This window comes from Polypterus senegalus, chromosome 14, assembly GCF_016835505.1.
Source record: "Polypterus senegalus isolate Bchr_013 chromosome 14, ASM1683550v1, whole genome shotgun sequence".
NCBI lineage: Eukaryota > Metazoa > Chordata > Cladistia > Polypteriformes > Polypteridae > Polypterus > Polypterus senegalus.
The window spans coordinates 72337094-72360211 of NC_053167.1; the positions used below are offsets into that span (position 1 = coordinate 72337094).

At 36.7% G+C, this 23118-nt stretch overlaps 1 protein-coding gene and 2 long non-coding RNA genes across 5 annotated transcripts in view; 1 reads left to right on the forward strand and 2 right to left on the reverse strand.

The window, feature by feature from the left end:
• The window catches only part of brdt (bromodomain, testis-specific), a 48364-nt gene extending 39651 nt beyond the window's left edge, over positions 1 to 8713 (reverse strand). The window contains exons 1-5 of one of the 2 annotated variants that reach the window (XM_039734813.1): positions 8611 to 8713; positions 2736 to 3014; positions 1977 to 2114; positions 1359 to 1491; positions 1139 to 1263 (exon numbers count right to left, since the gene is read on the reverse strand). In XM_039734813.1, coding sequence (XP_039590747.1) covers positions 1139 to 1263; positions 1359 to 1491; positions 1977 to 2114; positions 2736 to 2927 — 588 coding nt within the window. In that variant the 5' untranslated portion in view covers positions 2928 to 3014; positions 8611 to 8713. Of the gene's footprint in view, positions 1 to 1138; positions 1264 to 1358; positions 1492 to 1976; positions 2115 to 2735; positions 3015 to 8059; positions 8427 to 8610 lie in introns of those variants that run through there. The other variant, XM_039734812.1, reaches the window with a different exon arrangement.
• Positions 1 to 22595, forward strand: part of LOC120514434 — an 82017-nt gene extending 59422 nt beyond the window's left edge. The window contains exon 4 of one of the 2 annotated variants that reach the window (XR_005630457.1): positions 22046 to 22595. This is a non-coding gene — a long non-coding RNA (uncharacterized LOC120514434). The remainder of the gene's footprint in view (positions 1 to 22045) is intronic. The other variant, XR_005630458.1, reaches the window with a different exon arrangement.
• Positions 10636 to 19874, reverse strand: LOC120514435. Its single transcript, XR_005630459.1, has 4 exons — positions 19844 to 19874; positions 19356 to 19413; positions 15895 to 15932; positions 10636 to 10781 (listed from the first exon to the last, which is right to left on the reverse strand). It is a non-coding gene; the product is annotated as an uncharacterized LOC120514435 (long non-coding RNA).
• Positions 22596 to 23118: the final 523 nt, after the last annotated feature.

Genomic DNA, 23118 nt, shown 5'->3' on the forward strand with positions numbered 1-23118 from the left:
TTTAGTTGCATTTTCCTATTTGATTCTCATGTCCTCATTATATCTCATTTTGTATAAGCAAATATTCTAAATTTGAAAATATCCAAAATACCAATTTCTTTAATTATGGTAGGAATTGGGGTACATTTTGGCACAAATGTTAAACTTCAGTTTGCTTAAAAAATGCATATTCATATTAAATATTAAAATATTACTATTTAATCAATTTTCAATCCAATATTCATTAGGAAAAAGGAAATAAAGTATTTTGCTGCTGATTTGAACGTAACTTAACCAAAAAAAAAAAAAACTGGAGAAAGTTAAGAAAATGATCTTTTACTATTCTTACTTTACAAATAATAATAGTCTATACAAAAAATGCAAGAATATGTGCCAAAGTAGGCTTGATTTGGGTTGGATTGGGCAGGTAAAGCTCATCCTGGCAGCACCAGAAAAAGTCAGTAGATCAGTCTTAACCTGTGCCACAGTCCACTATGAAGCTTACTTCCACAGGCACACATGCCCAGAATGGGCCAATCTGGAGTCACTAATTAACCCTACACTTTTCCATTTGGCTCCTCACAGATTCTGCATCATACGAGTCATAAGTTTAGTAATTATCTTCTTTTGAGTTTACATAGTCTCCTGATGGAGTTTTCTTTAGATACACAGAGGTTTTCCTTGCATATCCCAAAAGGATATGCAATCTAGTACAAGATAAAATATCACCTTCTCAAGAACTGCAAGGCAAGCATTGAGCCTCCAAAATGGTAAATGATATCAGCATTACCCCAGCACAATTACTGTGGCTGCAGAATTTTATTCAAAGCAATTTTATAAATAAGGCAATTTGTTGACAAAGGAACACATTATCTACCTCTTTCCTCTGTACAGATTCTGCAAATTCATTCTTACCTGTGTTAATTTAAACAAAATTAATTTTAAGAAAAAAAAAAGTAATGGTAGTGGATTACTGCCTTCAATTATGGATTCTTAGTACACTTAGTACAATTTTTCCTAGTTAAATTCATTATGGTTAATACTAACACAAACTTTCAAGTTTAAAAGCATTTTTACGTTGTATTAAAATTGGTACATTAGAAATTATAATGTAATTATTCCACATTCCAATAAAACACTAACATGCAAATAAAAATACCTTAGATACGCACTGTGATCCTGTCACTAAAGACATAGAGAGGGTTCTCTGTGGTGGAATTACTGTCACAGTGTGCTGAAACACGACTTCTGATATAGGAGGAGGCTTTAAACAATGAGAAGATTCTGTTTGATAAAAAATTAAACCAAGCAGAATGATTTTTCACTGATTAGATGGAGCAAACACTTGGCTGAACACTTGAAAATAAGAGTTATTTTACCATATAACTTTTTTCCTTTTGCAGTTCCTTTGTTTGATGAAAGAACTGTATACTCTTCCTGAGGCATTTCAGCCACTTTCTTAAGAAATATTCTCTCCAAGGATTTTGCCATTAACACAATGTCATCACCAGGCTAAAAAGAATGCAACTAGTTAAAAATATCATGGCATGCTTATTCATTACACAGATATTCATATATTGTTGCTTAACTTAAGTCTTAAAATTCATTAAATGAAGCTAATCAATTGCAAAAATCCACCAAGAAGCTTTTGTAAATCTACTGGGGAGCATTCTTCAAAAGAAAGTGTGATACTTATAAAATTAGCTGGTTTGCATATTTAAAGGAGGGAGGCTGGGAATATTACTAATATAAATCACTTTAATGAATACAAGAACAAAAGGCAAAACATTTTTCCAGTTACTAATTTCACAATGCAATGGACAAAGCATTGATCTGCAAATTCTTCACTGTTTACCATAAGCATTTTGTAAGGCCGGATAAAAGCATACTGTAAGGTTAAACAGCTAAATATTACTTAAATACATCACAAGATGCATCTAGAACTAGAAATAATGCCACTGACATAGAGCATGTACAAAAAATAATAATGTACTTACCTTATTGTATATGTAGCAATTTGTAAACATGGTATTGAAATCTTCAATGCATTCTAGGGCACCCCAGTAGTAATTATGTTCAAGTCGTTTTTTGATAGTGCTCATATCCATTGGTTTTTTTATAATAATGTAATAATCCTATACAAAAAATAGAATATGAAAACCTTTGCTACAATAATCAAACTCAAAATCCATTAATCTAACAAAAATTCTAAAAATATGGAATTTTAGGGAAATTACACTGCAAAAAAAATAGGCAAATGCAATTAATTTTAATAAAGAAGCATACCGATTTTTATACTACAACTAAAAGTGGTGTTTCCGATGCAAGTGATATATAGATATTAAGTGACTATAGATAGTACAAAATAACATGCAAAGAATAACAAATAATTAACATTCACATTGACTTTGGAAGGTAAAAGATCTACCTAAGAAAACCGAACACTTAAAAAAGCAGAAATATGAAATACTGGAGAATGTAAAGCACATCTAAGGTACAAATGTAATACAAGATAAAAGAAACAGCCTTTACATAAAAGAATGTAATGCCATTTTTTAGTATAAAATAAATCAAACTCCATGATAACTCTTGCCAGTGCTGTGACTATGACACTTATAATTAGAAGTTCACTCATCTCAGTATCCTTTGTCTCCATAAAACAAATTATCAAGTTTCCAGAAGGTAAAGCAGTTTGGCAAAAACACAAGCGAAAAACAAAAGTTGCAGGGTTAAATATAATATGAGTTTATTCTTACAGGGAGTTCTAATTTCACGGCATCAACTGGCTGCTGAAAGGGCCAGGCAAAACTGTGTCTCCATAAGGTCTTCAGAACCACTTTTTCCAAGTATTGAAGCTGATTGGTTAATCGTCCTGGTTTTTTAGGATTTCTGTATTCTGGAGGAGGTGGATTCCCACTGGTATTCTGCAACGCATTTACTTCAGACATCTTGAAATTCAGTTTTCACAGAGTGTGCCGTTTTAACTTTAAACCATCCTTAGAAAAAACCTTTCACCAGGCAACTTCCTTTAAGATCTGCAAAAAAGAAGTGCTCACTAATTATGAATGAGAAAAAACAAAATACTACACATTCCAGTAAATATTTAAGAAAGGTGCCATGTCAACACAAAGCACAGAAAGAGTGGCATAAATGCTAAAAAGAAAACAACCGTTAGATTTCTAAAATTACATAGAAATTGTTTTGGAAGTGTCTATCTGTAATTTACTTGGATGTCAAAAAAGCAATCTAGAAAGTGCTCATGCTTTAAAATCAACAAAAAGTTTCTTCTTGAATGCAGTACTTGGATGTCAGAAAGAAAGCACATATGCCAAATTGAAACATCTATCTATACTCAAACTTCTTACACTTCCATTAGAAAAAACTCTAAAATTAAAACTTTTAACTAGAGCATCTTCATTTATAGTTACAAGTCACAAAATCTAATCCATTGCCAGAGGCTAAAAGTAAATGCTTAAGCTTCAGGACGTTGTCCTAGACATCAGATATGCCTTCACCAAAACCGAAAAACAAGTTATCAGATCCCTCAAGTCATAAAAAAATAGAAAGTAACCTGTGATTCATAAGCTTGAGCATACTATACCACACTACAATAATGACAATTTGAGAAGACTGTGCATATATAGTTCCCTTTTGCAGTGTTTATGGATAATGGTGTAGGATGCCTTTATAGAATTTAAAGGTTAAATGTGCTTAACATCTAAAAAAAATAAGGTCTGTTCATCGAGATTACCTTGGATTACAAATAGTGAAGAACCTAGTGTTTAGTTTTCTGTCAGATTTAATGAGAAATTGAGCAAAATTACACCTTTTATTGGCTAACTGAACCAAATACAATATACAAGCTTTTGAGGCAACTGAGGCCCCTTCTTCAGGCATTGGATTACAGACAGCCTAAAGGGGCCTCAATAGCATGCATATTGTAACTGGTTCAGTTTGCCAATGAAAGGTGTCATTTTGCCCAACTTCTCATTGCATCCATAGTGATTAACATGGTACAACACCCTGTAAGATTTAAGAAACCTACCAATACCGGATTATAAACTGCAGTTTGCCACCGAGTTCACCATAATGTTTAACTGACAAGCTTCAGGGCACTTGAGTTACATGCCACATTATTCCAGCTTTCTTTTTTGCTTCTCTAATTGAAATAAAGTTAGGCATTTCTGTAAACAGTTTTTAAACCAACCTTGGTTAAAATGTAGTATTTGCAGTGAATTGCACAAAGAAATAAAAACTAGCCAAGAGTCACCACAAGATTTTAGTCAATACATTGTGAAAATTTTCACAATCATTTTAACAAATACTAGGGCATAAAGTTTGCAAATAAATACAAAAAAAATATTAAGAAAAAGGGGACCCAAACAAATGTTTTAATGCAAAAGATTAAGTACTTGAACATTCTGTAATTAAAATAACCAACCTAATACCAAAACAGCATAAGGAATTCTATATAATAATAAAAAAAAAGTCATCTAACATTATGAGCGCAAAGCAAATCTTCCCAGTAATTAAGCATTAACACTTTAACAAAAATGGTCATTTAACTTCCACAAATAATGAGACTCTATTGCAGGAATATCCTTGAGCTATTATTTACATTTCCAAATCTTCAGACTCTTCTTAACTTGATTGAATGTCTTGGAGTGAGGATAGTAAAGATAACACAACCCTCAACAAATTTTAGTTTAGAATTTAACTAATTACAGTGGTTAGAACTCAGAAACCAGATATTCCAAACAATGACATGTCAAATAGGACATTTACTTTGGCACTTGTCTACAGTGAATAAATTAATTTTTACATTTCACAATATGATGTAGACATTGAAGGTAAAAATAAGGGAAACTTTAGGTTTAAAATTTCAGGAATATGCAACATTTACACCAACCAAGTGTCGCCACAAATAAATTATTTTTTCACAACACTGACAACAGACAAGAACTCTGTTACATAGCATTATTAAAATTAATATCTTCCAATTACTGTATTATCCCTTGATGGAGAACCATGTGTGATTAGTAGTGGATTTCATGACAAGCCAGGTTAATTCAAATTTAATAGATTCAACACAAAATTTAGGACATGAATCATCAAAAATGTTAAAACTGATTTAGAAACTATCATTGCTTTCAAAAAACATCTGCCCATTTAAATAAACAAGCATAATATAAACCTGGGATCACAGGAAGTCAAAAATTCACTGGAGGCACTAGTGAACAGATAAAACCAGACACAAACAGGAACTGTGAGACCTCCAATTAAACCCAGTCTCCTGGAACTGTACAGCAGCAGCACTAATTCACTGTGCCTTTACAATAAGGCCTTCTCATAGAACTACACCTCATGGGGATTACAAATAGGAGGAAAAACCTGTATGGATCTGGGTCAGAAGGTTCTGCTGTTTTGTAGTGGGGGTTATAACACAGATTTTAACTTTCAAAACTGTTCTAATGCAATATGCCTGGCAGCTTTTAACCACATAAAACCCACAAGATTAGGGAATTCAGAGTATAACAAATTAACATTTAATTTATATAGTAGATATCAAGGGCATTGAAATTCCCCATGGCTGCTACATGTACCACAGTAAACTTGTTGGGAGGAAGAAAGTAAGGGGGATTGAAAAGTCAGAGTGTAATGACCCTATACTTGAAAATTCTTACCTGAAAAAGCCAGTCCATTTTTAAAACCATTTTGAAGAGAGAACTTTAAGGAAAAGATTTGGGCATATGACCCTAGAAGCATGAGCAAGAAAGCCCATACAACACAAACCCTTTACATAAAAAGGCAAACGTATAAAAGCTAGGGGTCAGGGGACATCCAAAAGCCAGCCTACCAAGTTACAGCTATAGCTGAACAGGCAACAATAAATGAATTGGAAAATACATTCATAAAAATTATCACACTTAAAAATTTGGTAAAGATTATTGACCAACTTTGCAAACAAAAACAAAATTGCAGATGGTTTTAAGAGGATATCTTCTTTATTAATTTCTTTACAGGTTTGTCAAACATTATTGTACATTGTTAGTTGTAGACATTATCTTGCATTATTCAAAATATTTTAAATATACAATTAGCAATTTTCCTTCTTGTGCTAGTTGAATTCCAGGTTTCCTATTGTGTTCCACAACTCTCTTGGTCACTTGTATCTGCAGTAGTGTTGAGTTTTTCCCCACAAATGCAGATGGTAAATTGCTCAAAATCAAACCGAGTTAAAATAATAAAGGTCTTATACTGGAACTTTGAAAAACTTTCCTATTACATACTTTTGTGTCAATGACCGGCTCAGAACAAATGTGGTATCTAAAATTAAAAACAAACAATATTAGTAGTGTAATACAAGCACCCTTTCTTAAAATCTACATTTCAAAGCGCTCATTGTTCTGTATGAATTTATTTTCTTTACATAAGGAGTAATTTAGCCTCCAAGAAATTCTAGTAACCCACCTAATTTAGACTATAGATGTATTCAAACAGTAAACATGTTTGAGAAATCCAGTGTTGAACACTAAACTCATGACGTGTGGAGGCTTTTACATTTTAAAAACAAACAGCACTTAGTATATGCATTTTGAGTTAAAAATATATATGAGAGAGAGAGAGAGAGAGAGAGAGAGAGAGAGAGAGAGATGCGTGAAGCCCAAGGCTATCTTGTTTAAAGAACTTATTTCACTATTATAATCATTGAATGTTTTTCCGTATCATATATTGGCCCAAATAAATGTGTGCACACAATGGCAGAGCTTCAAAAAAGTAAAATAGGCTCATATTCATTTAATCCAGTGGAGGTTTTTGGAAGCCCTAACTTGATAGAAAAAAAGAGTCCCAAGGACAGTCTGAACGCTCACCAGTTTAACACAGTACATACATACAGCCAATTCAGAATTACCAGTTATCTTTCTGGAGATGAGGGAAGAAACGCGTAGAAACAGGGGTATGCAAATTTGACATAGCCTGCGACTAGGCACTGGATTTAAAATTTGAATTTACAGTACCAGTAGATTAAAAACACAGGAAGCAAAAAACAGGTGTTTAAAGAAATGCCGTTAAGTACCTCATAAATACCATTACTGTCTTCGTTATTTGCCTCTAATACTTTCGATACACTACTCACAGAAAATTAACTTTTCTCTATGCCAAAAAATGCGCTTGCATGTATTTCTAGGTCTCGGTTCTGCAATTAAGTAAATCTTGGTTCGCATCCGAAATTTAAATTACCGAATACATGCTCTACTTTACAAAACTTTAATTTGCAAGTTTAGAGCACGGTTGAGCTTAAAAAAAAAAATCAATCGATACCAAAATTAAAAGAAAAAAAACCTAATCATCGTCCCGCCTATTAAAAGGAACCAGAGATAGGGAACACAAACGTGCTGATGTTCTACTGACTATAGCCTGCAAGTTATTTACAATTACGCAACTAGACTATTTACTGCAATCGTGAACAGCTGCTATTTTACATCGTTTTAATACGACCTTCTACCAACCGAAGATAAGAGAACTGTTGTACTGTCTACATCATACACAGGAACGATGCTTCGTGGAAATGAATTGCAAAAAGTTGCGTGCAAAGGAAAAACGGAGAAATTACATCGATTTAATAATGCAATTTCACATCCGCTGAAGTAAAGTGTTGTACCGTGTTAGTACGTACATTCAGCGGATATGGCTATCTAAAAAGGATGCGACAAATAACGTAAAGCCCACACGTAAACTACAGCCCACGTTATAGAAGTATGGTTTTAAAGGTCGTCAGTAAATGAACGAGGTTAAATAAGATTTATTCAGGGATGCAAGTCGTGTCCATTAATGTATACCTTATCCCTCCCGCCCCCCGAAAGCTCATTGTCACTTCGTCACGGATCGAGACGTTTCCGTCGCAAGGTGAAAAAAAATGGCGACCGAAAATGAGATTTGTGTATGGACACTCCCGTCTTACGTAGCTGGAGCATACTCACTGACAAATAGTTGCAACACAATGCCATGCAACGGCTTTGCCATTGGGAATAACACATTTCACATGGTACATAAAACAGCCCAATGCTTAGCAATTTACCTTTTGTTCTCTGTCACAAAAGATCTATTAACTGCTGAATTTCGACAGGGAACCGAGGATATTCTGCCGAAGAACACTCGCGTCGTTAAATTGAAATACTATCTGTAAGTAAACAATTATAAACACAAAAAAAGTAACACTTGTGGATTTCATTAACACCTCCCTCATTACGCTTTCAATGGCAGAAAACGCCTACCCCAGTTGCCCGATATTTATAATTTTCTGGCAGCCATGCCGCTTTCGGTTGGACAACTCATATCACGTGCTACATGGTTATACAAGATCACGTGTTTTTATTACGCCAGTAATCATTTAGGAATTTGTATTTACTTGGCTTTCGTTTTACCTACATTGAATTGATCAATACTATAGAAATGAATGTGAATGGTGGCATAAATGAATAGACATACATACATACGGTAACAACATACACAATTTAACCTCCTGATAAATACCAGAGCAGAAAAATGGCGCAAGCTACCACGTGACTTTCTAGAAGATTCGTCTCATATATACAGTACACAGAAAAAAAATTGTCCATTTGTTCTTACCCAGCGTATGTTACTCATTACTATTGTCAATCCCTAAACTCTTTTGTTTATTTCAAGCAAATGTGCCTTCCATCAAAGGCATACACCCAAAAATATCCTTACCAAATACATTTGCTAAAATCTAAACGAATCGGAACTAGCGCGCATGAGTGCATGCGCATGCGCAGAGTCTAAATCTGCTATTGGCTGAGTGGTGTTATGGTCCCCTCCACCTCTCTTGCCCATGAAGAACCGCTGCGCACAATAAAACTTCGTTTTAAGGCGGACAGAAGTGTCCAAGCGTGCATGGGAATTTACAGTTATCCATTTATTTCAAATGAACGCAACAAGATTATGGAAAATATAACATGAGTTAATACTCTGTAAACGCTTTTCTGTCCTATTGCGGACAAAATGTACAAGCGTGTTCAATATTATATTGTTTTACAAAAGAGGTCATCATAATCGAGTAAACATTAGTCTTGGGCACTGTTTGGGCATAATAAGTGCTACAGGACAGCAAGGCTGTTTTTGCGCATAGGCTCTCCGGACAAGGACCTAGGACGCCCTCTAATGGTTACTACATCCCTTTGTAGATTCAGAGAGAGAGATTGGTAGAAAAAAATGTCAGGACCGGGCTGGAGCACAAAGGAACGTTTTATGTTGTGCGCCTCAGCAATGTCTCCATCGTCTGCACTATACACAATTGCATACACTCGTGCGTGACAATGAGGCTGAGCCGCTTAAACTTAGGCAGTTAACCGCTGCCACGACTAGGAGGCAGGATTCACCCCCCCCATCCCCCCGGTCTTCCCACTTGATGCACAGCTGGTTCTCAGTCCCCTCCTTCTCATTTACAAGGATGAGTTACAGCCATCCCGGGTGCAGTCCAGTCTCCAGTGAGTGACTGCGTCCAGGCAGCGTCCTCCTGTCATTGCCACCGTCCGCTTGGCTTGTTCCTCGCGTCGGGAAGTACTAAGGTGTGAGAAGGAGCCCGAGGAGGAGGTCTTGGAGGCAGGAGCACTGACACTGCAGCAGGGGCATCGTGGTCACTGGGAATATGTCATATAATGATGTTATAAATGATTTTGCTGCAAGGAAGTCAAGGCGTGTCTGATTTTAAAAGTACTTTTATTTGCAAAGTTAAGTCCCTGCAATTACCAGCAACGTGCTTATATTTATTTATTTGTTGTACTTTCTTTTACTATATATAGTTTGTAGATTTCTGTTAAGCAAGTTATTTACATGAAAAATGGTTGTTTTATTGTTCTATACAAGTTTTGTATGTTTTGTTGTATAATTAGCTGGCAAAAGAGTTCTATTGTTATTTTATTATTATTCTATTTACATTTATTTTTCATTAAATAAGCGATTAACCTGTGTTAGTAGCATATTGTGTGTCTGTGTATAATGGTGTGTAAAAAAGGGTCACAGATTTTCTTACTTAGAAGAAAGAATTAAGTCAGAAACAGCCCTGCAGGACAGATTACGAAATTGATCATCACAAGTGAAGAGCTCAGAACAAAATACAATACCAGCAAGCTGAAACTGCTAGGTTACAAACCCCAACAGATGTCAGTTAAATAAGAGAGAGGGAGTCTTCAAATGCTTCTTAACGCTATTGAGGGAGTCAGAATTTTGAATATAGGTGAGCACCTCGTTCCACCAACTAGAAGCTGCACTTAAAAAGAATCTGGATTGAGGTTTGATGCCATGTTGAAGTGGCATTACCAGACACCATTCGTCAGCAGACCCAAGGGGGCGAGAAGAAGCCTTGGACCTCACAGCTGTCTCAATATGTATAGGTACTGACCCATTGACTAATCTATTGGCAAGCATCAAGAAAGCCAATGTAGTGATCTAAAAAATCAAATAAAAATTAAATCAAATTTTATTTGTCACATACAAATTATACATAAATTACAATGTATAGTGAAATTCTTAGGTGCTCAATGCAAATGATTGTGCCTTTAAGAAAAATATAAAAATACAGTAATACATAAATCATTAATAGAATTTTAAGTATGTGATAATTAACAAGTAATAAAAAAATAAATAGGGTTGCACAATGGTCTTGCTGTTGCCTCCTAGTAAAGAGACCAGGGTTTGTGTCCTAGGTCCTCCCTGCGTGGAATTTGCATGTTCTCCCCATCTCTACAAGGGTTTCTTCCTGATGCCCTGACATCCTCCTCCTGTCCAAAGACATGCAGGTTAGTTGAATTGTTGATGATGAATTGACCCTAGTGTGTGTGTTCGCCCTGTGATGGGCTGGAGCCCAGGCCAGGGTTTGTTCCTGCCTTGCACCCTATGTTAATTGGCATCGGCTCCTGCAACCCTGGTCTGGATTAAATGGATTAGAAAATGACATAACTAAATTAATAACTTCATCAAGAATCATAAATAGAATTTAAAATATGTGATAAAAATTACAACTAAATCATGAGAGAGGAGGGGAGAAACATTATGTTGCACATTGTCTTAGGTTACCAGCACCAGTGATGATAAAAAGTTACCTAAATAATGCCATTAAAATTCACACCAAGTCATGATCGATCAAGATATTTTTTGTCACACAGTAAAACCACCAAGGACAGTATTAATAGACATCTGAACATCAACATCAAATACTTAACAATGAAAACAGAAATGCAAATGAATGTTAAATAATAAATTTTCAATTTTTATTCACTTTGGCTGCTAAATTGTACTGTAGTAAGTAATCATTGTGTTTCATACTGAAATGGTGATGTAGTATTTAAGGCTTTGGCCTTCCAACCTGTGGTTATAGGTTCAAATCCCACTACTGACACTGTATGACCATGAGGAAATACCTTTTTGGAAAACCAAAAAGAAATGTAACCAATTGTATCATAAATGTTTTAAGTCGCATTGGATAAATGCATCAGCCAAATAAGTAAATGTATATAATGATGATGACTACTCCAAAACAGTGAGATGTGAAAGTCCTTTATCCCTTTATCAAATCAGTCATTGGGTTGCTTGAAAGTGCTTAAGCCTTCTTGCCCAAAGAAGGGAAAACTTAAAAAGTTCATGATACATATGCACACATAAGAGCAAAAAGTATGCCAACAGCACTGCAGGGCCAAACAGCCTGCTCCAGCAACCTGGACACAGGCTACTAGAGCCAGGCACAAAGAAAATTTTACATACTCTGAAAAGAAACACTTTTCTAGATAAGAGATTGCATTGCACATGTCATGGTAGATTTCAAAAATTTTGACTATAACAACTAAGTTGGGTCTACTGTATATAAGCATTTTGACAATTTCCTAAATCATTGTGATTTTACTGCTTATTTAATTTTTGGTGCAGCAGCCCCATCTGCTGGGTGATGGATAGAAGTACCTCACCTCCCCTAATTGAGAAATGCCATTGTTAATTCTAATTAAACAAACATTGTTCTCCTTTTTTAGAAAGTGATCACAATCTTGGTCAATTTTCTGTGATCTACCATGACATAAGCTATGACCTCTGCAATGCTTCTTCCTCTCCTCAGGGCACACAAAAGCAAACTGTTTTTGTTGAAATAAATGGATGTGTTTGTAGCTCTAAAAGCTTCTTCTGTTTAATACTGGACCTGTGATATTATTTCATTGTTTACTGTAGGTTTCTCCGAAACTTAGAAATTAAACATGTGCTATATTCATTTTTTTTTTTAGGAATGCTCAAATGCAAAATACTCTTGTTAATTCCGTTTATCATACTTGTCATTTTGGTATTGGAGTGCTGCTGTGAGCACAAACGTGAATATCGGCAGTTTCTGTGCAGCCTTTGCCAATTTTCGTAAAGCGTTCAACTCAGTTGATCGAGCGGCCCTGTGGGACATCCTGAGACTTTACAGGATTCCCTCAAGGTTGTTGGATATCATGGCCGGCCTGTACAATGGTATTATGAGTTCTAAGCAGACTGGAGGCAGGATCTCTACATTTTCCCAGTTGATTCTGGGGTTTGTCAGGAGTGTGTTCTTGCTCCTACTCTTTTCAATACTTGCATGGACTGGGTGTTGGGCAAGGTCTTGGGGTCTAGTGGCTGTGGGGTATCTGTTGGCGAAGAAAGATACATTGATCTTAACTTTGCTGACGATGCTGTGATCTTTGCAGAATCAATGGAGGCTCTTCTTGGGGCTCTCAAGAGACTGGACGAGGAGTCTGAGTGTCTGGGCTTGCGACTGTCCTGGATAAAAACCAAGATCCAGGCCTTTAATGACATCTTAGACACAGCCAGCAGTAGTGTGTCTGTTTGCGGAGAGAGTGTCGACCTTGTCGAGAGGTCTCCTTAACTCGGCAGTAACATTCATGTCTCTGGTGACACTTCCTATGAAGTCAGTAGAATGATTGGGAGAACATGGGGGGTCATGAGGTCGCTGGAAAGGTGTGTGTGGCACTCCCAATATCTATGGAAAAGGACGAAGGTCCAAGTCTTTAGAGTCCTGGTGCTTTCTGTCTTGCTATATGGTTGCAGGACATGGAAGCTATCCAGTGACCGGAGATGAAGACTCGACTCCATTGGTACTGTGCCTCTCTTCTTAGAATCCTTGGGTACTACTGGTTTGACTTTGTGTCAAATGAGCGGTTGTTCATGGAGTCCTGAATGAGGCACATTACCTGCATTGTGAGGGAGCGTCAGTTACGGCACTATGGTCATGTGGCGCGTTTCTCTGAGGGTGATCTGGCTCGCAAGATCCTCATTGTTGAGGACCCAAGTGGCTGGACCAGGCCAAGGGGATGCCCACGTAACACCTGGCTGCGGCAGATAGAATGTAATTTCCAGATGGTGGGACTGAACCGCGTGTCTGCCAGGGGGGGTTGCCAACCAGGATCCCAAGCTGTTTCTTTGTGTGGTGGGTGCTGTACCAGTGCACGCTCCCCAACCTGACATGACCTGACACCTGTTATTCACAAACACTGGCACAACACACTCTTTCCCACCATAGCCCCTCTAACCAAATGCTTTAATGCAATACATGGATCCTTCAGAACACACAACTATGCTAAAATCCTGATTGACTGACTATGTAAAGAAAATAAAAAGGCAAACCAATCTGATGCAAGTCTCAAAAAACTAACATAATGTAATTACACATCATAGAGCTTTTCCCAGATGTTATTCACACATTACAGCCTAGGCATGACGCATCCCTGATTCTCAAAGAAGTTTTCCTGTATTACCAAAAATGGACACATAACTTAAAAGTGCACTCCTTTGTAAACAGTGTAATGTTCAGCCCAAGACACTAAAAGATATATCTTTGATGTTACATGAACCTTGCAACATGTTTCTCCCATCTCCAATGGCAGTTATGTCAATTTTCTGGAACAAACAAGAACAGAATGAGTAAATAATTTAAAATGAGTGGCAATTTTATTTGGAGAGTGTAAATAATGATAGTGCCTATGTTTGTCCTAAGATCAGTCTGAATTTACTCAGGAGGGGGGGACTGATTTAAGAAAGTGTTGAAAGTGCATCACAGGGATGATGGTATAATACTAGAAAAAACAGAATGTGAGGAATTACTAGTTTCTCTGACATCCCATAGGTGATGGAAATAACTGAGGTCTGGTAACTTAAGATTCTGGTCTATTAAGCAAGAAGTTATTTTCCTGAAATAAATGGATATAGCTCAAAAGACATCTTCTGCTGTAGGGACAGATGGCTAGGAAATTGCATTTTTAACCACAAGTTGCTGATTGAATTTTTACCTCCAAGTCCTTCAAATTATAAAAAATATACAGTATATGTAAATACTGGCAAGGTAGCCTGATTTTATCACCACATAATAAAAAACTAAAATATTATTATGAGAGCTAACCATTGCTACGATTGAACTGTACATCTGAATCAATGGGCATCCTTCAAGAAAAGGAATTTCGATATTTCAATATTTAGAGGTAAACCCCCTTCTCTACAGTAGAAAAGCTAAATACCCCAAAACCTCAAAAATGCCTTGTTGGATTTGATTGAAACTTGGTGAAAAATTAAAATTAGATAGTTAGTTGACTTTTTTTTTATTATTTCTCAATGTTTATTGGTAATAAAGCTTTAGAGTGTGGGGTTTTCTTAGGTTGCTGTGATCGTGTGGAAAATGAGATGTACAGTTAATGCAAAATAATGGCTGTACATGCAAATGTTGTAATTATGCAAAGGAATGAGGCTGGTTGCAAGTGAAAATGGGCATCTGCCCTACACAGAAAAAAGAGACGAGGTGGTGAGCTGCATGGAAAATGAGCTGTGAAGTGAATGAAGACAAGTCAGGTGAAACTCAAAGAAGAGGTGGTTAGCAAGTGGTCTCTGGGTGATCACAGTGCTCTTTATTTTGTTGTTTTTATCTTACTCTTCACAGTACATTATAACTGAAGCCTAAGTGGATTGCTCAGCATACTTATATATACATAAACATCAAAAAACATGGATTTTGTGTGTGTCTGCAACTATTGGTAAAATACATGCAGTATTGTAATGAAATAGGGTGTTCCCTTCAAGGTCAGAGCATGATATGCTTCTACAGTCCAGTTTGCAAAGTGCAAACAGAGAACAGACGGTATAGTGCACCAGCCCACTTCAGGCCTTGGGTACAACACAAACCAAGAGCAACAGCCACTGAAAGGGTCCTCCACGGGCATAACTCTTACATAGTTCACCATATTATTTCTTTTCACATGTACTGTGATTAAAGCATTAAGTTCATTCCATGGCACATGTAAATGTGCAACCTGTAAATGTCAATACTGTGCGTAATAAGTTAAAAAAAACATAATTCAGTGCTTATTGCTTTTGATGCAAACCCTGCAAAACTTTGTAATGGTGCTCAATTACAGATGAAACTGTTATGCTCAAATGTGATTGAAGCTACCACTTTTACAGGATCTGCTATGGGGTAAAATTATACTTTGCACTTTGAGCTACTTTTTGTATGAAAATGTGCTATATAAATAAATGTTGTTGTTGCTGTTACTTACTCCTAAAATTCCCATGATCCCAACTAACTACCTAGAATACAGTATCCTCTAAAATTATGTTTTGCATTTACCATCAATAAAAACTCAGTTACTGGGAAAAGCGAGAAGTGACATATGGCAGGAATGCTTTACTTGTTTGAGATTGTATGTAGGATATGGTAAGGAGATTAGCATTAAAATCCTGTGCCCTCCTTGTATAGATTTTGCATGTTTTCCCCGAGTATGAGTATGTTTCCTCTGGGTCCTCTTAAAGACATGCAGGTTAGGGCGATTAGCAATGTTAAATTGGCAATGATGGGCTGGTGCCCTGTCTGGGGATTGTTCCTACCTTGCATCTGGTTCTTGCAGGGTTAGGCATCAGTGATCCTGCTCAAGACAAAGTAGGCTTAGTAAATGGTATGTTATGTTCAAGAGTAAAGAACTACAGTAAACTAATTCTAATTTCTTGGTGGTATTTTATTCTAAAAAGTATTCAGTTACTTACATAGTACTTCTGAAGCTCATTGTCTTAGGAAATGTCAATATAGCTAGTCATTAACATAATTAAACATTCCCAATCCTGATTAATCTAATTCAGGGATGCTGGAGGGGCAGCTTCATATCCTTAGGTAGTGGTTTCCAAACTCAGTCCTGGGGACCCACTGTGGCTGCAGGTTTTTGTTCCAAACAGATTCACAATCAGTTATAATAATCAATAACAATTGATCTCATTTAATTAGCTGGTCTTTTTTTTACTCTTCCCTTATTCTGCATTCAGAAATACACAACAGTAATTTATAAGACATTTAGAAATATTTCTATTTTTTTTCTAAAGCTATAACTGCTTAACTCTCTTTTGTTGCTTTCCTATTATTTTCCCCTTTTCCTATGTAGCTTGCTTCCTTCATTTATCCTTAATATTGACAGTTAACAACCAGAATAGCAGACACCCAGGATGATGAAGGCTGCAACGACATCAGTGTCAGATCCTCTAATTAGTAAAGAATCAACTAAATAACCAGAACACCTGGAAAAGCAGGGCTGGCTTGGTGGCGCAGTGGTAGTGCTGCTGCCTCACATTATGGAGACCTGGGTTCGCTTCCCAGGTCCTCCTAGCATGGAGTCTGCATGAGCTTCCTTCCACAGTCCAAGTTAGGTGCATTGGTGATCCTGAATTGTACCTAGTGTTTGCCCTGCCCAGTGTCTTGTGCCCTTTGCTGGCTGGGATTGGCTCCAGCAGACCCCTGTGTTATGATATATTGGGTTGGAAAATGACTGACCTGGAAAAGCAGAATGAAAATATGACTTAAAAAATTACATTCCCTATATAACTGCTTATTACACTTGAATTTGTATTTTAATATTTTATTCTGTGTTAATTATTATTCCCTAATTTTTATATATTTTTTTCTTTCTTCATAAAGTACTTTGAGGTACATCATTTGTATGAAAACGTACTATAGAATAAATGTACTATAGAAATAAACGTTGTTGTTGTTGAATAAAAATCTGCCAAACTTGGTTTGTAATTTCTACATTGACTCCAAAATACAGAAACTGGGAAATAACGACACATTTAATTAGGGCAAGAGTCCAATGAAAAACGGATGTTGGTTGGAACAAAAACCTGCAGCCAGTGTGGATCCCCAGGACTGATTTTAGGAATCACTGTCCTTAGGGATATGAGAGAAAAATCAAAGTTCATTTAGAAACTTATAGAGTACAGTGTTGAACTCCGGTCCTGGAGAGCCGCAGTGACTGCAGGTTTTCATTCTAACCATCTATAGTTCACTATGAACTGCTTAGTACATTAGGTGTCCTGTTGGAGCATGGTATTATAGGTGCCAACCTAAATGACCAACTGATTTACTATTACCTCAATGTCCATCCATCCATCCATTTTCTAACCTGCTGAATCCGAACACAGGGTCACGGGGGTCTGCTGGAGCCAATCCCAGCCAACACAGGGCACAAGGCAGGAACCAATCCTGGGCAGGGTGCCAACCCACCGCATTATTACCTCAATGTGCAAAAGGAAATCATGGGATCCTGTATTCTATATTAGACAAGTCAGAGATTTGGGGAATGGCTAATCATCAGATTTTTCCAGTTTCAGTGTTTATAATTTCTATTATTTTTCAAAATTACTTTCAACATATACATCTATTTAGAGCTACATATGATGGGCTGGTGTCCACCCCATGATGGATATTGCTTTGCCCCAAGAGCTTCTGGGATCAGCATCTCATGATACTGAACTGAGTAAGTTGAATAGAATGTGTGTGAATAGACACATTAGGTCCATCACTTTTTCTGAAAGATCCACATATTCCCGTTTAAAGCTGTTATTATATGACCTCATGGCAAGTGAGGGAGGGCTCTGTCAATAATTCACCTACTCTCTTTCCTTTACCTACTTGGCCTAATGAAGTGTTTGGCACACATAGGATGGTAAGCATAGCTAAGGAATCCTTGTTCTCCTAAAATTAGTTATAGAGAAACTCACCTGAAAATGAAGGATGACTGTAATGTCTGAATGATGACCACCACAAAACATAGAAAAGCCATAGGATTATATATGGGCTTTACTAAAATTTTCTTGAGATTATTAAGACAGTAATACCATTATTTTATGAAGCCCCTTATTCATTAATGTAAAAGAAAATTCAAAATAAGAAGTCCTTACCTCAGCCTTTCTTGTTAGGACTGAGACACATGGAAATGCTATCGAGATAGAGTATTAGAGTTTTAAGAGTATTTGAGCTGGTGTTGGGCTCTCCAACCATATCATCTACCAATCAAATCAATAGGGAAATATTTTATAACAAATTATTGTAAAAAGGGTACATGCTTTAAATACAAATGGGAACTTAATTTTCTCCACATTTATCTTCAGTCTAGGATATATATTTAGGTCTTTATCAGGTCTATTAGTATCCCCTACTCTCCCCTGAATCCATAGCCCAATTTCATCCAACCAATATTTTTCATAGAGGAAATGTAAAATGAATTGAGATGGCCAACCAGTCAATAAAAACAAATTAATTAGACAGGATATACTTGTTATTGTTGGTTCTGGATAGGACTTTTTTCAGTGCAACTGAGAATAGGTGTTTTACCAAAATGTAGGGAGGCTAAACTAATTAAAATATGGCTCTATTGCTTTATGGGTCTTTGTAATATCTCTCTCTATCTTTAATGTTTCAAACCTTTTGCTTCTTTTCAACACATTGCCACACAGTAACATATTCTGAAACACACTTAATACTATATCTGTGTACAATATGGATTCTTCGCTCTTTACGTAGCTCTGTTAGGTAGCTTGTCATGACTCATCTCCAGGCTGATGTATCTTGTCCGTGCTTTTACATTGCCCTTCCTTCAAAGTTTCTCTTCCCAATGACCACATCTAGCTCCTTGTGACAGCACACAAAAACTTTGAAATGGTAGGGTGGTCTTCATTTCTGATGTGGTCGTGTGGCCAGTGACATGGGCACATAGACAGGGGTCTTAAATGCCTTATTGTCAGGTGAGGCAGAATGGATGTTGAGTGCAGCACTGTCTCTTGGCTGTCTTCCTTCACTAACTAATGGTGCAAACTACATTCCAGGTGTAGATCTCAGCTTTAAAACTCGCTCTCAATAGCTTCTTTGTAATGCATCTATGATCTGCCTTGCTCTTTGCCTGTACAGGTTTACCAGTGGCCCTGCTTTACACTACTCATCTGGGGTCATTAGCAACTTGATTTGTCACACTTTCCCCAGCTCCATGAGTCCAAAGCTCCTACACACTCAGGCCAATCGAACTCACCAGATGGAAAAGCAGTGGTGGCACTGCAGAGGTAGAAGTCTCACAGCTTTCTTCCTTCCTGTATTGATACATCAAACAGCATTTCAGATCCTAGCTCTTAGCCTCAAAACTCTCCAGAAACTACCCAGAAGCATTGAAACAAGTTCATTGTGGGTCTCCATGACCTTCTGTGTTTTGTGAAGTTGAACTGTAGATCTTCACTGATTCCCCTTCTGACACCAATGTAGCACTAGTGTTGAAGGCCAATTGTATTGTTTACACTTAACACGGCTCTATTAGGTAGCTACAGCCATTACAATTTTTTAAATAATTCAGTATTGCTTTTATGAAAAAGTATAAACAGAAGTTTTCAAGACATTTTCATTAAAATGTTTAGTATGAAATTTTTAAATATCACTAACCACAAAGTGTTAAAACAGAGTACTAATCATTTTTTGGTCTCTTTCGTTGCTAAAAACTTTCCGTTTGCTCTTACAAGCAGCACTTACCTCTAGATGTTTCCTGAGGTTGGACATTGAGTGACCAGCAGGAGCAACAAAATCAAAGTCCTGACCAAACTAATTAGTTTATCAAGTGACAGAAATTTATATTGGGAAAATTGGAGAGTGGAAGTCAGAATTAACCAAGGTTGGCAAGACTAAAGATCAATAGATTGTCCATCAAAGTTTTAGTTAGACTGGCAGAGTTGTAAGTGGTCTTTTGCCACCTCTATCAGGGCTTTCTTTCTTTTTGTAGTCAGAAAAATGGATGACTTCAAATGATCAATATATTAATAAGAAGTTGAAGGCATAGTATAAAAACTGGCCGCAGGTAGTATCTTTTAAATCCATCACCATTCCTTTGCTATTTGGCTGATAGCACATTTATAAAGCATTGCCTATGTACTTACAGGTTGGCACACTCCTTTCAACTGAAGATTACCTTTGGGAAACCTATGCCAGTGGTGGTGGTGGTAGTCTCTAACTCCTCAAATACTATGTCCTAATTAAAATGCTGAATTATACACAAATGTAAAACATTCAGGAAGGGAAGAAATTTGAGTTTGACTTTTGCCAAGGAGCCTTGTGCATGAGTTGGTTATTTTCTTTATGTTAGTCTGGCATTATTTCAAAGTATGTATTTCAGCTTTCTTTCACCATGAAGTGTGCAGTCATTTTCTTACTGTAGGTTGTTAGGTACTGCTGATGGGCTTTATCATATAGTCTATTGAAGTGCATATGCCCTGCTAAAGATAAGAAAATATACTTGATTATCCTGAAGCATTGAACCTGATTACCTAGTATTGTAATAAAAGCAGTCATATCACGGTAGAGAATTATATCCTTTAACCAAATGGTTCAAGCGACTGGCCAGATGGATTCTGACAGCATTTTTCTGGTTCTGGTTATTTAATTGATTCTTTACTAATTAGAGAATGGGTGGTCTGAATTTAGCTCTGCTCTTACAGTTTGATGTATTTATGAGCTAGTTAACTATTACTGTTATTCTGCTGCCTCCCAGAGGCAACGGTGTGCACAATGTTGAACTGTAGTTCATTTGGAGTAATACATGTACAGTACAAGGTATTCACAGTCACGTGCTTAAAATATAACTACTATTGTGTATTGTATTGTACAAACATGAAATTAAAAAAGTGAGTTCTGAAAAAAGACTGGAGAATTCAATATAATATAAAATAATGAAGTAATATGGTATACTGTATCAATAAAAAAAGTATCTATAATTCCTCCAGATGAAGTAGGTCTGACTTGAATACACCTGTGTCAATCCAATACTGTTCACAGAATATCCTGAGTTGATAGTTTAATTATCAGTGTAGTTTTAACAAAACCAATAAGGAAGGTGCAGTCACTTTTGCTGCTGTCATATGGATATGTGTGAGTGGGACCTGCAATTGGACATCCACTCATTAAAAGGTTTTTTCCTACTTTGTGGACAGTTCTGCTGGTATTGGCCTCATCACCTGGTTTCCTGAATTGGATTAGTCAGGTTTCACAGTATTATGTAATGGAACACAAAATAGTTTAAAAACACTGGATAATGGATGGATGGACACTTAATATTCTGTTTCTCTTCTCAGCATCCTCATGTAGTGCTTAATTACCCTGCTGTACTGCCAAGTTGTGTATCTCAGATAAAGGAGCACTGGAATCACAGGGTAGATGTGTCCTTCATCAGATTGGCTGGCCCAGCACTGACTCGGCTCTAGAATGCTAAGTAGAGGGGAGGTGGCTTATTGGCCGAGGTCTCCAGAACTCTGACACTGTCTGGCTTGTCTGACTCCTTTTCTACAATCTGGCAGCAGCTCTACAATTAACTAATAGGCAGATATTGTTGTTTTTCATTTATGTTAATTAGTTTCTACTTTGTTTTGGTGTATTTGAATAAATCTATATCCTTCTACAGTGTGTGATTGTTCTTCATTTAGTGAATGGTATTATCTATTCTTGCATTTTGTCTTGAGAGTTGTCACAGCACTTTTTTAAAGATAAAACTATTTTGTACCATCTATCTATCTATCTATCTATCTATCTATCTATCTATCTATCTATCTATCTATCTATCTATCTATCTATGTAATCGATTCTCACACTTTATCCCACCTTCTTGGCAAAGTACATTGGTAACAGAGAGGGTGCTTGTAAAAAGGGGACTAAGAACTGTAGATGCTTGTTTTGCTCTTTTTCCAGGAGGCAAACAAACGTGTGTTGCAGAAGACACATCAGCGCTGGGCAGCAGGATATTCCCAGGAACCAGTCAAGCCCAGAAAGGCCAGAAAAAAGGTGAAAGGACTGCAGCTTCCAGTCAAGCAGGCTTGAGGAAGGGTAAAAAATGGCCTAAAGATAGAAAGTGAAGAGTGCCTATGATCACCAGAAATGACAGAACTCTTCCTGAAAGACCACCCCAGGCACTGCTTTACTGTGTTATGAGATGTTCAATTTAAAAATGTATTTCTCTTAGAATACATTTTTCCAAGCAAAAGTATAAGTATGATTATTGGTTTCTTTATTTCTGGAACATTTCTGTGCAGTTGATTTTACATTATAATATTTCTTGGTATTTATTTAATGATACCATAATGCTATTTTATTTTGCATATGGATGCTGTCATGTTATGATTCCCATGACCAGCACAATGCACTTGGTTGGCAAGGAATGGAGTTTCAGACCATTTCACGTCTTACAACAACAGTGCAACCCCTTAATTACCAGCACAACAATTTATTTTTATCAGTGATTTAAATAAAAAATTTAGATGAACATAATGAGAATTTCTCTCTTGAATTTCTGGCTCCTGAACTTCTGCTTTTCCCTTTGACTTTGTTTCCTGATTAATGATTAAGCTTTGGTGCAATTAGTTTCATCTTCTCAGTTTTGACTTATTTTTGTTTTGGATTACATTTCATCTCCTGATCCACTTATTCTATACTTCAGACAGAATACTCTTATAATCAAGGAAGGGCAGTTATCTTGTTTCCAGTTATTTTTGTGTATAATTAACTCATCTAACATGCACTCAATATCGTTTGTCTAGATAGCTCCTCATGTTTCACATGACTCATACTTTTCTGAACTCTCGGTTCTTTTCCACTGGTTTCCATTTTGTAAGAGTGATGAGAAGTAGCATATTGATCAGCGGTACAAGTATCAATTTCACTTTACTCTGTGCACACAACAGCACTACAACTACTACTATTACTATTACTCTTACTACACTAAGGTATGCAGAACCAATACCAGTAATGAAAAACCCAGAGCCTGG